Here is a 16889-nt window from a genome sequence, read left to right as displayed (position 1 = left end):
TAGTCGTCGGGCCTCCGTGGACGCTGGAGACCCATCGCCTCAGGGTTAGTGTTATTCTGGCCACACCCCTTATTCTCGGTGCTCCGCTTTGTGCTGAAGGCTCCTTCTCTTTGTTTTGCCAGGGCTCCTCGCCCAAGCGGTTCTTCCACTGCCGCTAGTCCGTCAGCGTGGGTCCAGGCGACAGGGGCCTCGGCGACGATGGCGGGTACGACGACGGGTGCAGGGAGCTCGGTAGGGGCGGATGCGCTAGTGTCAGTCGCGGCCACATCCGATACGGCGGCAGCTGATGCGCCAGTGTCGGGCGCGGCCGCATCCGACGCAGCAGCGGCTGATGCGCCGGTGTCGGGCACGGCCGCATCCGACGCGGCGGCGGCTGAGGCCCCGGTGTCGGGCACGGCCGCATCCGACGCGGCGGCGGCTGAGGCCCTGGTGTCGAGCGCAGTCGCACCCGATGTGGTGGCGGAAGCACCAGTACCGGACGCGGCCACGCCCGACGTGGCGGCGGTGGGTGCGCCAGGGCCAGATGCGCCAGTGCTGGGCGCAGCCGCACCCGACGCGGTGGCCCTCGAGACCCCGGCTACGATGACAATTGTGCCGACACCGGATTCAGCGGCAGCGAGCGCGACGGTGACAAGTGCTGCGGCGGCGAGCACAACGGTGACCGAGGTCCCGATGCCTGCGCCGGAAGTTCCTACCTCCAGCTCCGATCCTGCAGCAGAGGAGGAGCTGGAGGTGGTCCTTGGTAGGCAGCTCCTGCGGGGCCCCCCGGAGGAGGAAGCAACTCCCCTCCCCCAGGTGCTGGTCCAGGTCCGGCAGTCGATAGTGCAGGCAACCTCCTCCGCCGAGGCGGCCTTCCGGCGGGAGTGGGCTGCCCTGGAGAGCGAACGCCAGCGCCTCTCCGACTGGCACACCCGCCTGGAAGCGAACACGAAGGCTGAAGCCTCCCATGCTGCGGAAACTCGGTCCAAACTCAAGGCCGACCAAGAGGCCTACCGAGCCAATCTTCGGAAGGTGTTCGACTGAGAGTTCGCAGTATTGAGCCGGGAGAAAGCCCTGGCGCAGCGGGAGGAGGCCTTTGCCCTGGAGGTGGTCAGCTTCGCAGCTCAGCGGTCCGATCTTGAGACTTGCCTCATGGCCCAGCGGTCTGAGCTTGAGACCCGCAGCCAAGGTCTCGAGATCCGCAAGCAGGAGCTGGACGAGCTCTCTGGGACCCTGGCTGGATGGCAGAAGCAGCTGGAGGAGAGGGCCGGCAAGCTGGCTATTGCCGAGTCGGAGCTGGAGGACGATAGGAAGTCCCTTGATAGGCGGGAATCCCTCACCACCAATATGGAGAAACAGCTTGAGCGCCAGCGCGACTCCCTCAAGAAGCGGAAGGAGTCGGCAGAGAAGAGGAAGGCTGAGCTCGTGGAGAGGTTCCGCGAGGTGGAAGCGGCCAAGGCAGCTCTGGACACCCGGGTGCAGGAGGAGGTTCGGAAGCTGCAGGAGGACCAGCGCCAGGGGGCCCAGCGAATCGCTGACTGGGCGAGCAAAGCGAGCTTAGCACTGGTGCCACTTGGAATGAGCCCAGTCCAAGTGGCGGAGCCGCCAGCTACGATTGCTGACACCCTTCCAGTGCTGAACTCCGCTTCGGATAGGCTCCGGCGTCTGGAGCCGGTCCTTGCTAGCCAGCTTGAAGTCGAGGGCCGCGAGCTGATCATCGGGTGCGGCTGCGCTCGACACCGGCGCCTCAGCCGCCGCCACGTCAGATGCGGCCGCGCCCGACACTGACGCCTCAGCCGCCACCGCGTCGGATGCGGCCGTGACCGACACCGGCGCATCAGCCGCCGCCGCATCGGATGCGGCCGCGCCCGACACTAGCGCATCCGCCCCTGCTGCATCGGGCGCCACCGGGTTAGCAGAGGTCGCTGCACCCGAGCTCCCTGCACCCGCCGTCGTACCCGCCATCGTCACCGAGGCCCCTGTTGCCTAGACCCCCGCTGACGGACTAGCGGCAGTGGAAGAACCGCTTGGGCGAGGAGCCCTGGAAAAACAAAGAGAAGGAGCCTTTAGCACAAAGCGGAGCACCGAGAATAAGGGGTGTGGCCAGAATAACACTAACCCTGAGGCGATGGATCTCCAGCGTCCACAGAGGCCCGACGACTACTTCTGCTGCTACCACTGCTCCTATGGCTGCTCCTGCTACTGCTGCTGCTGATGCTGTTGCTCCCGTGGCTGCCGCTGCTGCTGTTGCTGCCGGGGGGAGGTGTCTCTCGGCGGTGATTGTGGCAGCGCGGCCACCCCGGAGGTCCCGCGATGGCCGAGGGGCCGGGAGCTGCCCTGGCCCGCGTCCTCAGCGGACCTCTGACGCTTTGCGGCGGGCTCCCCAACTAGGGTCCCGTCGCCCCAGTGCAACCTGCGCCGGCCCGCATCTCCCGACGATCCGCCGGAACTGCTCCGGACCTGGCTGGGACCGCTCGTAGAGGAGCTACTAGCCACGACCTACTTACCTTTGGCAGTAGGGCTTGCTCCCCGCACCCGTCCGGACCTCCCTCGCGCCAGGGATCCGGATCCCATGGTCTGGGTCGCCTCCGGTCTAGCGTGCGGCCAGCCCGCCGTCGTCGAAGGTCGGCAGGGTGGCCAGCACCGCGGACCTCAGGCGCGAGTCCTCGCAGAGGGGGACGACACCCTGGGGAAGGATCAGGTGCTCCGGGATGAAGGCATCCCCCGTCACCGCCCGCACCTGGACCTCCAAGGCTTCCTAGGTCAGGTCGCTCCCCTCTCCGCGGTGGGTCATGCTGCAGTCGTTGAGGCCGGTGAAGCTCCAAGCAGGACGCGGCCGCTGCCTCAGGGGGGCGATCCGGTGCTTCAGGAAGTTCCCGAGCACGTGCAGCGAGGTGAGGCCACTCTCCGCCAGCGACTTGATCTTGCCCAGCACAGAGTCGAAATCTGGTGGCAGGGACGGCTTGGCTCTCCAGGAGATACGGTCGGTGGCGGGTCCCTCGGTCGGCAAGGCGAGGCACTCGCTGGCTTCGGTGGTGGCGATCACCCAATTCTTGCGCCACTCCTCCCACTTCCCGCCAGTAATGCCGGGAATGTAAGGCGTCGGCAGGTCGCTCCTTGTCTGGAAGTAATACGCCCCCACCTCATCCTTCGCCCTCCCGGACTTCACCAGTATGAAGAAGTGGCGGAAGAGGATGACGCAGGGCCGCACTCTCATGAACATCTCGCATAGATGGACGAAGATGGATGTCAGGAGGAGGGAGTGGGGCGTAAGGTGCTGAAGTTGGAGGCCGAAGTCTTCCAGCAGCAACAGCAGGAACGAAGAAATCGGCAGCCCCACGCCGGTGGAAATGTGCGAAGTGAATAGCACAAATTCCCCGGCGCGGAGGTTGCCGAGGGGAACCGAGCCTGCTCGGATCCCCCAGCCAGTCTCCTGCGGGCTCTACCGTAGCAAGCGGTGCACCGTGCTCAGCTCCTCCTCGATCTGGAAACGACGGGGGTGGCCGAGGGACGCCATCGCGCTGTGGGGGTGTAGAACAATCTATGCAGATGAGCAAGGGGGGAGAAGGCTCGAAGGCAAAGGGGCGCAAAGGTTGGAAGGAAGAAGGCGAATGCGGGAAAGAAACCGTGGTATGCGGTTCGCCCCTTTATGAAGCCTGACCCAACCAGCGCGCCCCGGAACCGTCGCTGGAACCCAAGCGACGCGCGCACCTGGTGTTAACCGCCCAGTCCATGACAAGGGGGCCCAGGCCCGCCTGTCAGGGAGAGCGGGTAACAAACAAAGATGTGAAAAGGCGGGATCCGAACCGTCGCCCGCGCACGAAGCGAGGCGGAAGCTGAGCTGACGTGCGCGTATTAGGCGCTGGCATGACCAAGCTTTTCGGGAACTGCGCCGGTAGTAAATATCCTGTTTACTCTGGCCACAACAATGCCGAGCGTCGCGCGCGTGACTAGGTGAACCACTGAGCGTGGGGGCCATAAGTCAGTAAGCCGTTGCGATGTGATGAGGCAGCAAACAACCCGATGGATGGTCAAAGCCTGTCAAGACCCCTGCAGTAAGAGGCTTCAAGTTATACAGAGCCAACTCTCAGTAGTGGCCCCACCTGCGGGTTCGTACCTCCCCCGAAGTGGGCCCGGAGGCCACTATCGGTACCCTATAGCAGGGGTACCCACTTCTATTGCAATAAGGCAAGACTTATGTTGTCATCCATAACTACGTGGTAAGGGGCGGAGCAGCCGAGCCCCACGGGTCAGGTCCTTACCTCAACGGGCCAAACGGCCCTGGACCCGCTCCCCGCTTAGGGAAGGGTCCGGAGACGCCACGTGTCCCTAAGTAAGGGAGGCTCCGAGCCAGCCACCGAGATCTCGGACCCCCCATAGGGGTCCGGGACCTCCCCGCACCCGTCCGGACCTCCCTCACGCTTGGATCTAACATACCGCCGGGGAGGGGGGTCCGGAGCCGCCACATGTTCTGTGGCGCGGGCGCGAGAGCGAGTCCTCCTCTGGAAGACTCGCCCACCCACCGCATTCAATGCGGTGGACGAGGCGTGCTCTGCCGCCACGGCACGCGGGGCAGCCTTTGTCAGCCCTCACTGTAGACCGCATGTTACCAAGGTACACAGTGAGCCGCCTGCGCCGCTCCCGCGCAGAGCCCGTCTACCGCATTAATTGGATACGACGGCACATCACTTTTCCATCATGCCGCCTACGCCGCAAGTTACACGGCCCGTTCAGCTACATGGCAGGCGACGCCGCTAGCTACGCTTGGCGCCGTTTCGACAAGACAGCACCTGGACATGCTGAACGGGGGATTCCAGGAGCAGGCAAGGAAATCCAGGGCAAGATCTTCTCCGCCTGTAACACCATAATGTATGAACAGTTCGATACTTTATACTACATCGTTGGGCCCACCTGTTGGGAACCCAACGGCCATGTACGCGCCCCCTTGAGATATAAAAGGGAGGCGCTCGCTGTACACAAGAACAGACGCTAAGCAGGCTAGAGCACACGCAGACGCACGCTGGACTCAGCTCCAAGCTCTTCAGTCTTGAGCAATACAGCACACAGTGGACATAGGGTATTACGTTCCGGCGGCCCGAACCACTCTAAACCCGGTGTGTGTTCATCGTGTTCTTGGTGTTCTTGAGCGAGATCGAACTAGACCTAGCTAACCCCCGAGTACTCACCCTCTGGACTTAGGCGGGTACATTCTACCACCCGGCTGTGGTTTGCCACGCCACGACAGAAAGTAATGCCAGTCTGGCACTGGCTACTTTGTGCAAGGCCGGCTGAACCTAACTCATACCAGATCCAAGCACCAATCAAGACAACGAGCTGAGTAGCTGGCAGCTGAGGCATGGTTATATATAGTGGTACGGTTGATGGTTAGGTTGCATATCGCGCACTCAGCACTTGGAAGAGGTCCCTTTCAACTTGATGGGCGTTTTAGAGCAAGACAAGCTGTCATTTTAATGTTATCAGAGACCATGTAGGCAACCTGTAAAAATTAGAGAAATCCACATCAAGAAACAATGGGTACATAAAAAAGGTAGGCGATGATTGGAATCAAACTTCTGCCTTCGTGGGCTGGGCTATGCAACAATTCTTTGAACTCGTGATAATTGAAGAATTCATTGCGAATTTTGCAGATCAAACTTTGGCCTTCATCCATACAGCAGAGACGCAACATGGTAATTTACATGCAGGATTATATACATACTATAAAATCTACATGACTCGCGATCGTTCATTACCTCTAATAACATGAAATAGAACACTATATACATATCAACTGAGACATAGTGGCAGTCAAGGCAAGGATGAACCTGTGATGCAGAAAACCGATCATATCTGTTACGATTGTTTCATCTCAAACCATGCGAAATGAAGCAACAAATACACTAACTAATCCCAGAAACAGGATGATTCCGCTGCAGGCTATGCACAAACTAACCTGATACATGAACTGTACTGATGCTTCAGTGTACATACACTGGGCGTCTGGGCCCATGACGACAAACGCCGCGTGATGGTGCCCGAAAGGTAGACAACATAATCACAACCTGGGGGCAGGAGCTTACGCCCCCAATGATTATTGGAGACTCTCTTCACTCGCATGGGTCACAACTTACACCGAAGCAAGCAAAGCTTGGAAGATCTTGAATTCACGATCCACACAGGTGTTGCTGCAGCAGAGGTGATGGGACGAGCGCGACTTCAGCAGTCCTTGTAGACGAGAGGCTTGTTGACCCATCTTATTCGGCAGCCGCACGCCTGCAGCATCTGGAGGAGCTCAGGGGACAGCACGGTCTTCAGCCCGGTGAGCATCTTCAGCTTCTTCAGCCTCCCACAGGCTGCTCGCAGCGCCATCTCAAACCCTTCGATGGAGACCCACGAGAGGTGCACCATCTTAATGTCCTGGAGGCAGCGCAGGGAGCTCAGCAGGTGGCACAGGCCCAAGCCGGTGACTTGGCAGTATGATATCGTAAGCTGCAGGAATGAGGACAGGCTTTTTAATGATCTTGCTCCTTAAGAATATTGCAAGGACAAGCTAAACTCTGCAGATTATTTACCTGTCTAAGGTTGAAAGCATTACGAGCAAGGGCCCCCAGACTAGCATCATCAACCGAATAGCAACGTTTCAAATCCAGTTCTATCAGGCTCTTGCATCCGATTGCAATCGACGAGATCCCTATGCACGTGATGCGGACCAAGCACCTCAGCTCAAGATTTGTAAGCTCCTCCAGAGAGCCTAAGTGGCCCAAACCACTATCTGTAATCTTATTGCAGTAGCACAAGTTTAACAACTTAATCTTCTTGCAGCCATTTGCTAAAGCTGCCAGTCCATCATCAGTAATGGAGTTGCACCTAGAGGAAGGAATATTGCAGACATGTTATTTCCATGCATGGAGACTGAAAAAGAATCATGATTAAAGACTACATAAGAAGAGCTAAATTACCGGTAGAGGTCAAGCTCCACGAGCTTTCCACAGTTTGAACTAATAAAAGAAATGCCTTTGTCAGAAATACTTGAGCATAGGCCTAATTTCAATATTCGCAGTTCAGAACATTTAGCCAAGTACTCCAGCGCTGCAGAAACAAGTAGCTTATATGGTCATGCTCAATTTAAAAAGAACAGATTTGGATAAAAAAGGACAAAAACAGGATAGTAGAGATCATAAACCTGCATCATTCACTCCACAGTCAGTGAGGTCTATCTCCTTAAGATTGGGGCAACAAGTTGCAATTTGCTTTATTCCCTTCTCATTTATCAAAGAGCAGGATTCTAACCGCAAGCATTCAAGCATCTTACAGTTGTCCGCTATTGAATGAAGCGCATTATTGGTGATGAGATTGCAGCATGTGAGATTAATTGTCCTCAGGTCACTACATCGAGCCACAAGAGATGAGATCCCTTCATCTGTAACACCGCTGCATTTGCTAAGTCCAATCTCAACCAGGTTGTTACAACCTTCACCAAAGGCTTGAAGGAGAGAGTCCGAGACTCCAAGACCATCGAGTTTCAACACAGTCAAGGTTTCCTTCAGTGTTGCCAACTTGGACAGAAAACACTGTCCTATCTCCTACAAGTTTCAAAAATAACATCACAGTAAGTCAGACATTTGCCCCTTTTGATTATTTATCACTCTTCGTGAGGGTTGAATCCCCAATAATATGTTAGTTAACATAAAAAATAGGGCATTTTGTATTGTACAAGAAAAAACTAATAAGTGTGCGCACGTAATGTCAGGATCACCAACTCACATGCAAACAATCTGCGGCATGTAACTTTTGGAGAAATTTGCGACCATCTATGAGTGAAGCTAATCCCTGGTAAGTTACGTGATCACATCTTGAAACATCAACACTCTGAAATAAAAGAAGCTTCTTAGAAGGGATCAATGTTTCAAAAAGACAAAAAAAATCAGCATTAAAAAAGATTAAGTTGCCAGTGATGCTGCACACACACTATAAGTATCCAAATTCCAGTTTCCAGATGAGTGTAAGTCCCACTGGCAGGAAGCTAATAACTAGAACTATTCAAACTTTACATAATAAAATTGACACAATAATATGCAACAATGATATACAAAAGTTTAGCATCCCAAAGTGTGGTTACCTGCAATGCGTCACTCCCCTTGCTCAGTAATTCCAGGCCTTCATCATCTATACATGAGCAACCAACCATTGCCAACTCCTCGAGCTTCTCAAGGGTAGATATTGATCTAAGGGATTCATTACCCACCTGCAGAAGAAGAGAAAAATAAGCATTTCATTCATTACCCCAACCAATGTGAAATTAAAAAATGGATCACCCAGGCAAAAAGTTGGTTCGACACCCAGCTCCAACATGTGATGGGCTAGACACAATCTGACAGCCAAACAAACAATACGATACGATGATTAAATAATGGATCACCCAAGCAAAAAGTTGGTTCGATTACCCAGACTAAGGGAAATTTCTAGTTGTTGCCGCTGCACAGGAATTAGGAATTTCTCGCTTTTTTATCAAAGTCTAAACAGAATTTCATTCCTGGCCCCAAACCAGCATATCTAGCCACAAGTAATCATCTTTCATGTTTCCGCTATCCAAGCAATGACAGTTCAATATACAGCTCATAGGGTAGCAGTAACCTTGAGGTAGGAGATGTTGAGGCTGCGGAGCTCGGGGCATTTCTTGGCGAGCAGATCAATTCCGATGTCGGAGATCTCACGGCACCACTTGACACTGAGGTTCTCCAGCCTGGGGCACCCGACAGCCACCTTGGCGAGCCCCATGTCCGTGACAGCGAGGCACTTGTCCAGCCTCAGCTCCCTGAGCCCGGCCGCGGCCGCCACCGCGGCGACCTCGCGGTCCCCGGCGCCGACGCAGTGCGACAGGTCGACGGCCTCCAGCCTGGAGCACGCGGCGACAAGCGCCTCCAGCCCGCGCCAGCCGACCCCGCTGGCCCGGGCCAGGCAGACGCGGCGGAGCCCCGCGAGGCCCCCTCCGGCGCCGGCGACGGCCGCGGCGAGCGAGGCGTCGTCGAGCGAGGCGCAGGCGGAGAGGTCGAGCCGCTCGAGCGCCGGGAGCGAGCGGAGCAGGCGCGGGAGCGGCTCCCGGCGGAGCACCCGCAGCGCGCGGCGGTGCGCGGCCTCGGCGCGCTCGAAGGCGCGGCTGACTAGGCGGCACGCCTTGCGGTCCCGCGGCTCGCGCAGGCGGTCGAGCACCTGGCCGAGCAGGTCCAGCGACAGCACCCCGATCCCGACGCCGGCGGCGCAGTCGAGCTTCTGCCCCTCCCGGCTCATCCCGCCTGGCCGGACGCGCGCGCGGCGGCGGCGGCGATCCGCCCGCTGCTTCTCCCGGCGCCGCCGAGAAGCGCTGCCGGGGCCGATCAATTTAGGTGGGGATGAAGAGGAAGGAGAAGACGGCGACGGGCGGGTGGTCGTCGGGGAGAGGGAGGCGCGGTTCGGCGGGCCGGCGCGGTCGGGCAAGGGCGCGGCGCCGCAGCATGGTAGGAGCAGGATCCCGGGGGCGCGGATGGCGGCGGCGGCGGCGGCGCGGTCCCGATCGATCCGGCCCGGCGGCGGAGGTGGTGGTGGTGGTGGTGGATAAGCCGCGGGGCGGGCGAGCGGGCGGGGACTGGGGGGAGGTGGGGACGGGCGGTGGAGCTCGACAGGTGAGAAGAGAGAGAAAGAGAAGAGAGAAAGATTGGGATAGGTGATGCCGGTCGGAATACCGCCTGCCTCAGGTGCGGGTCGAAGGTGGCACCTGATCGCACCGCGAGTGCGACGAGGAAGATGACCAAACTGCCCCCGGGCCCACAGCCTTTTCTTTTACTTTTTTTTGGATAGCCGATTTCCGACCGGTAGACTGTAAAAAAATTCAGATACGGGTAGACTGCAAGTCTACATGAAATCGGAGGGAATTTTTACAATAATTTGTTCGGAAACGATTTTTCCGATCATAATTGGTCAGAAATTGTGCATAAAAGATAATTGATCGTAATTTCATGTGCATCATCTGACTATTGAGTCCTGTTTTGCGGAGAAACCTTTTTATGTGGTGGGTAGTTTTGGCATTCGGCCGGCATGTTGACCGGCAGGTGTTGACCATGTGGGCCCGCGCACGCTCCGAGCCCGGGAGTCGCATTTTTTTTCTTCTTTTAGAGGAAGCTCTGTCTGATAAGTAAACAATGAAGGAATTCTTATCAGCTTTGCATTTACATGGTACTCTCGAGTGTGTCAACCAAGGAACCGTATTCCAATTTGGAGTGGATGTCCCTTTGGTCTTTATGCTTTTTCTCTGAACATATAAGTCCTTAATCTACATAGTGACACTTGCACACATTCTCTCATCTTGTTTTAACAATGCTATGATAATTCTTTTCGAAAAGATGATTAGAGATTTACCATGAATCTTTTTCGAACAAAAGGGGAAGAAAAAGAGTACAACCGGGGGAGGTTACGCTGGTACGATAATTCAAGAGTAGTGTTTCTAAAACGTGTTCTAATTGTGAGCATGGATTACTGACTAGTCCAACCAGTATATCCCCCTGCTTGATACCAAGAAATGATTCGAAGATGAAAATATTTTTTCGTCGTACCTTGTGATGATGTCTCATTTACATAATCCAAACTAATTAACAGACGTGTTATCAGCGACAAACAGACAACACACGTTTTGTTTGTCAGAAAGAATCGAAGCTGGAGCTAGAAGCAAGATAAGTGCGCTAAGAGTCGTCAGTGGCTCAAGAAAGTGCGCTAAGAGTCACTAGCTCAGTGTTAGCGAGACAATTCACATTTTAAATCTGAACTCAATCTTCATCGGATCCACTCTAATTAGACAGCTGAGACCGAAAGCTGCAGAGCCCAGCTATTTTGGGGGTCATTTGGGGAAGATTGTTTCTTTTACTTTTTTTTTCTTTTATCTTTTCATTGATTGTGAACTTGTTTTTGGGACAGGGCAGCACTGGACCAATAGTGCAGGACCGTTGCCGAGCAGAGAGCGGAGCTGAGGTATCATATGGACTCAGCGCGAAGAGGAGAAAGAAGAAGAAAAAAAGAAGAAAGAAAATGCTTATTTCTTCTTCGCTCCTTTCCGGACCAAAAAATGGTGGTTTGCTAGGAGGGTCTTATTTGACATTTTGCTTGGAGTGTAATTGACCGCCCGCTATCTAATCTGATTGTACGGGCATTGCTCCGAGTGGGTATAGTTACATCCGGCACGTGTTACTTCTTTTGAAAGAAGCTCCTATTTCCAACAATAGGCAAACACGTTAGATTTTTGGGGGCATTTATATTTAGTTTGGAGTGTAATTATAATTTTGCATTTACTATTACTTAACTCTATAATTTCACCATTACTATTCATAAGTTAATATTATTGCTCAATCTTCGCCTTGTGGGTCACTCCAAGCTCCACCAAAACCAGAGTTCGGCTTTCCTAAGAGCCATTTGGGGAAGGTTTTTTCAGTTCTCGTGCGGTTGCATTTGGGGCAGTTGATGGAGCTGCAGTGAATACTTCATCTGGACTGAACATTAAAAGAGGTTGAAGGCAGCCAAACCAGCCTCCCCCGGTGCCGTACGCTATGCAGGAGGCTGTCTCACACTTGTGCCGGTCCCAGGTTATAAATATTCTGGGTGTTTTGTATTCACAGCTAGGGGATCTGTAAACTAATTTCTGGGTTAGTTAATCCATCCATCCATCCATTAAGTAATATTCTTTTTCCCCTATTGTTATCTTTAGTCATGTTATCAACACAAGCGAAGTGAGAAATCTCCACTGAAGCAGCGGCGGAGCTCCCCATACAGCACCGTTGCCCCAACTTAATTAGGGGCGCAGATTAAAGACCCCCATGGCAGCTATGGTTGAAAGGAGGCTCCAAACTTGATAAACCAAGATCAAGACAAGTTTTGCCCCACCTAAAATCCTAAGTGAGCTGCGCCACCGCACCGAAGCACTGGCTAGGTAAAGTGTGACGATCTCAGGGACACTTATCTCAGAAATATATAATTCCATACAACTTTTACTATGGTTTAGAAATACTGAAATGATGTTGCAAAAATATTTTGCAACACACATATTAGAAATTAGCAAGGAATCAAACGGAAACTAGCAATGGCAAAAGGAGAATGCGTTATTTCAAGCAAGGAACCAAACACGTGTGATAACAAGAGACAACAAATGCGATGTTACATTCAGCAAAATGAGAGGCGACGACGAGACTAGAAAACCCGGTAGAGACAAGCGGATGTCGCCTACGCTGTTGTTGTTTTGGATCAGCAAATAATCGAAGATGATACATGGAAAATGCACGCAAAAGTCTGCCGGTGGCTTGGTGTTGGTATAACAGTTTACATTATTGTTTTTCTCAATATATCTTCACCTGATCCACTCTAAAGCTAACAATCGCCACTGAAAGCAGAGTTTACCTGTTTTAGGGGGCATCTGGGGAAGGTTTATGGGGCCAGGCCGGCAACTGCAAGAGTGCCATAGCAGGAGGCATCATCTGCAGAACAAACCTACCTACTACCTCCCTCAACCAGAGCCTGATCTACCTCGGGATTTGTAAAATAATGTATAAGAAGAAGGACAGCCTCGACCATCGACTAATTAATCAATCCATCCATTAGACAACAATTTCATCTTCTTGTTGCCATCCGTGATTATTAATTAATTCCAACACGAGCAGAAGTGAGGAATCTTCACAGCACATGGTGTTGGCCAAAGGCATTACTTTTGAAAGATACTCCTTGTGTTCAGAAATATTAAACATATTAAGATTGCGATCCATGATTTTTTTTGTTACAATGTAATGTCAATTGTAAAGACTCAACATAATCTCCAAACCACCTTGCATACAAAATATACACGCAAGTTTATTTCACCAAATATCTGCATAATTTAACTAATTATAGGTCAATGATTATAAAATTTGACAGTTCCCAATCAAAAAACATATTACATTTCTAAATAGAGGGAGTAAGTTGAAAGGGTACAAAAATAAATATATTCCATCCATTGCAAATTATAGGATGTTTTGGTATTTTTAGATTTATAATTTTTATTATGTATCTAATCATAGTGTACATCTAGGTGCACAGAAAAACTATGCATCTAGAAATATCAAAACAACCTATAATTTAGAACAGATGGAGTAGCAAACAAGGTTATATTATTATACCATTCAAACTTAACCTAATAATTTATGAAACAAGGGGAAGAGGAAAAGGGTAATTTGTTAGATCAACTCCAGCAGACTCTTTAAACAGCCCCCTATCCCAAATTTAGAGGACTAAGCTAAAAAAATACACTCTAGCAGACCCTCTACTAGAGTACTAGACTCTCTATTTCAGGGAGGCCTAAAAAATCCCTCATCCACCTTCTATTCCTAAGGGGTCTCTAGGAAACCCCCTTGTTATAAATTGAATTTAAGAATTATTACTGGAGTTGAAGTAAATTTAGAAGCTTTAAAAATAGAGACAACCTCCATTTAACATATAGAGAGTCTGATTTAGTGACTATTGCTGGAGTTTCTCTACCCCGAAACGATCGACATATATTATTACAGACGTAAAAAAGCTAACGATTTGTGACTTAGTTACATTCTTGACTCATTTTTCCCCTTCCCACACAAGCCATTGTAACTTTTGACGGATCTTTTCACCACCGGCTCCTTTGCAAATTTAGAAGCCTAAAAAAAATAGAGACAAGGAGAGTCTGATTCATATGCTATTACCGGAGTTGCTCTACCCAGAACAGTTCGCGTATATGATTACGGACGTAAAAAAAACTAATGATTTGTGACTTAGTTACATTCTTGACTCATTTTCTCCCTTCCCACACAAGCCATTGTAACTTTTGACGGATCTTTTCACCAGCGGCTCCTTTGCAGATAGATTATTAAAGAACGCCACCGAAAGCGGAGTTTTTGGGAATTTTAGTGGAGTCGCTTTGTTAAGGTTTTGCGTGGCTGCGTTTGACAGGCGAGAACCGACAAGGACACACTTCCTGAAGAGCGGCCGGTGCAGCCGGGCGGGAGGCAGGTGGCATCTGGGAAGCGGTGGAACGGAAGAAGAGGGTAGCCACTGGCTAGAGCAAAACAAACCTCCCCCGCTGCCGTACGGCGTGGACGTCCCAATTCATGGTGCTGAACTAGTCACTCCTGCACTTTGTCTGCAGGCTGCTTGTAGTATGGGTAACCCAGGTGGTGCGTCGATGTTCCGGTCGTTGTTGCCATATATACCTGTCAAAGTTGTTGCAGTATATTGGTAAAGTTGTTTCAGTGATGTATGCTGCCTACTACTACATGTTGCCTGTATGAATGAGAATATGAGATTATCTATAGTTTGATATATACGCTAGCTAGCTCTACTGGAAAGAATGTCCGTCTGAAGCTTCTGTGCTGACTCTGCAGCTTGCAGTAAGTTACTGTAATTGTTGCAGCCAGCAGCGTTTCTAGATCAATCCCACCGAAAGTAAAGAGCCCTTAATAATTGAGGCAAAGTTGATTCAGTTGGAGAATCCATCCGTGAATCAGTATTTTCTTTTCGGTACCTGTCGCCCTTATCAACTTATCACAGTCCTCCGATCCCGATCCAGATGCAGGTCCCAAAAACCAGAGAGTAGGGATGAAAACAGATTAAATACGGACGAATATTACTGATATCGTATTTATTTTCATATTTGTGTTCGAATATGAAGTCGGATACGTATAGTGTTAGTTTTTGTCGGATAAGATTGTAATGGATATCGACATCATAAAAATATAACTTTTGAGTATTCGGATACGGATCAGTTACGGATATTGGATACTCAGAATCAGATACGGACGGATAAAAATCATTCCAAACCGGATTGAATTCAAATACGGTCGAAAAATATTTGTATCATTTACATCCCTACCGGAGAGTACAGTAGCCACACCATGGAATGGAAGTGAGCTTTCGGGAGCGGAAAAGGCGTTTGTTCCAAAGCGGTTTCTTTCTCTGGACGTAGGCATGGTTGGTTGGTTGGTTGATAGCAGTAACAGTGGAGGGAGGAATAAGGGCTACCTATCGTGGATTGTTTTTTCTTAATTTCTAGGCCAAAGAATTAAATGAAGGAAGGATTAGATGCTTGATTTGATTGGTATATATATAAAATGCACAGGCAGTCAGGTAAAGGACACGTTGATGTAAACTGTTAGTAACTGCGCACATCTCAGAGAGATGTTGTTATCTCTAGAAAACCAAAATATTTTTTTTTGCAAAGCACAGTAAACCCTCACAAACACGCAGACAAGTGTAGCTTAGCTGGTAAGATTTTTTTTTGGTGGAACCTACCCACCAGAGTTTGAGTTCTCGATTCGCCACTAGGCGTTAGTGGTGATTTTTGTCAATCTCGAAGATCTGTTAGCTACATTTAGTGACAAAATAAGAACTGACTGGTGACAGGAAAAAACACACTCTATGGTTGTTTAGGAATTCCGAATTAGAAGTTGGAAAGAAGCCGATAGTTCGGGCTGAAGTCGCTTACAGAGGAGAGCGCCAAAGGTTTTGTCCGAAGGCCAAGAAGGCTCGCTGGCAGGAACGTGTCTGACGCCAAACTGCACTTGGGTGGACATGTGAGGACGTGTACAAGTGGCTACGCCAGCTGTCGGATCTCGATTGGGCAAACCAGATGAGGCCGGTAGCCCACGATTGATGAGATTTGCATGTTTCACGTAGAGAAGGAAGGAAGGTGGACGTCGGAGGGCGACAGAACAGCGGCGTCCTGGCGGCAGAGGCGGGCCCAGTATTTGAAGTTTGGGTATTCAAAAATTTCAAAGGGTGGGAATTTTTTTTTGGTAGCATTCATAGCACATAATCAAGTACCAAGATCATAGCAATCACTCTAGTCACTGCATTGCTCTAGAATTATCACAAATTAACAAGCAATTGCCAATCAAAATTGCTCTGTGCTCACCTTTCTATCACCGAGGGGCAGCCTCTATCACCTACTCCCTCCGTCCCGCTTTAATCGTCGCTAGAAAACCATGCCTGTGAGGGGAATCGCTGTTCCCGGACGACACTTAAACCGGGACAGAGGGGGTACCTGCCATCTGCCGAGCAGCCGAGGACGAGCCGAGGCACGAGGCACTGGGCCGCTGCCCGCTTGCACAGATGCGCCGTGCGCCGGTGCGCGCTGCCGCCCGTCGGTGTGCTGCCTGCCTGCCTGGCCTACGCAGGCGCAGCTGCGCCCGGCGCCGGCGGCCACCCGTCGATGTGATGCCTGCCTGCCTGGCCTGCGCAGGCGCAGCTGCGCCAGGCGCCGGCAGCCGCCCGCCCTGCGCCCTGGCTGCGCGCCAGCCAGTGCCAGCGCCCAGGCCAGCCTCCGGTCGCCGTGCCGCTAGGCCGCCGCTGGCCCCTGCCTGGTGCCCGCCCTGCGCCCAGGCCGCCAGGCGCCGCCGGCCGCTGCTTGCTAGGGTCTGCCGCCTGGGGCTCGGGACGGGGTCACGGGGATTCGATTAAGGGACAGAGTCAGACTGCAGGCCGGTTGACGGGAGGGGGTCACGGGATACAAATTGGGCTGCCGCAAATAGGCCGGAAGGAGGGGGAGTTGTGGGCGTTTTTTTTATTTTTATATTTTTCAAAATCGTTTTTTATATAAATATATTTTTGGTTTCACAATTTACAAGATTATACCCGTATGGAGGCCCCTACCGGCCAGCAGGGGGGCGTCAGGCTCCCTCCAATATAAAATTCGAGGTCCTCCCACACCTGCATTTGCAGCAAACAACATCCATAGAGGGAAAAAGAAGAAACGTGGGGTAAGGGAGAGAGTTGCAACAGCGAAGCCCTGCCGGATTCCGCACTTGTGATCTGCATATAAGTTACGTATGAATCCATTAATATTGTAAAGTAATTTAATTTAATTAATGCTATAGTATTAAAATTTCAGTTCAGTA

The 16889-nt window shown here is 51.8% G+C and overlaps 1 protein-coding gene and 1 long non-coding RNA gene across 2 annotated transcripts; both read right to left on the bottom strand.

The window, feature by feature from the left end:
• Nucleotides 1–5649: 5649 nt before the first annotated feature.
• LOC120699729 (F-box/LRR-repeat protein 3-like) lies at nt 5650–9588 on the bottom strand. The gene is made up of 7 exons (XM_039983782.1): nt 8614–9588; nt 8099–8224; nt 7744–7848; nt 7163–7562; nt 6939–7068; nt 6552–6846; nt 5650–6468 (listed from the first exon to the last, which is right to left on the bottom strand). Exons 1-7 carry the CDS (start codon nt 9265–9267, stop codon nt 6196–6198), a joined length of 1983 nt encoding a protein of 660 aa, XP_039839716.1. The 5' UTR covers nt 9268–9588; the 3' UTR covers nt 5650–6195.
• A 4089-nt stretch (nt 9589–13677) lies between these two features.
• On the bottom strand, nt 13678–16184 carry LOC120701548. The gene is made up of 2 exons (XR_005686151.1): nt 15908–16184; nt 13678–14207 (listed from the first exon to the last, which is right to left on the bottom strand). It is a non-coding gene; the product is annotated as an uncharacterized LOC120701548 (long non-coding RNA).
• Nucleotides 16185–16889: the final 705 nt, after the last annotated feature.

The sequence above is a fragment of the Panicum virgatum genome, chromosome 3K (genome assembly GCF_016808335.1).
Source record: "Panicum virgatum strain AP13 chromosome 3K, P.virgatum_v5, whole genome shotgun sequence".
In the NCBI taxonomy this organism is placed as follows: Eukaryota; Viridiplantae; Streptophyta; class Magnoliopsida; order Poales; family Poaceae; genus Panicum; species Panicum virgatum.
The sequence above is the reverse complement of the archived record's forward strand: the minus strand, read 5'-3'. Positions and strand labels throughout refer to the sequence as shown.

Bases quoted from the DNA above. Each gene is read 5' to 3' on its own strand.
- LOC120699729 (XM_039983782.1), bottom strand. From the start codon at position 9,267: ATGAGCCGGGAGGGGCAGAAGCTCGACTGCGCCGCCGGCGTCGGGATC. The intron at 8,225-8,613 runs GTTACTGCTACC...CTTCTTCTGCAG, and splicing joins TCAACATCTCCTACCTCAAG to GTGGGTAATGAATCCCTTAG. The intron at 7,563-7,743 runs GTGAGTTGGTGA...TGAAACTTGTAG, and splicing joins ATGCCGCAGATTGTTTGCAT to GAGATAGGACAGTGTTTTCT.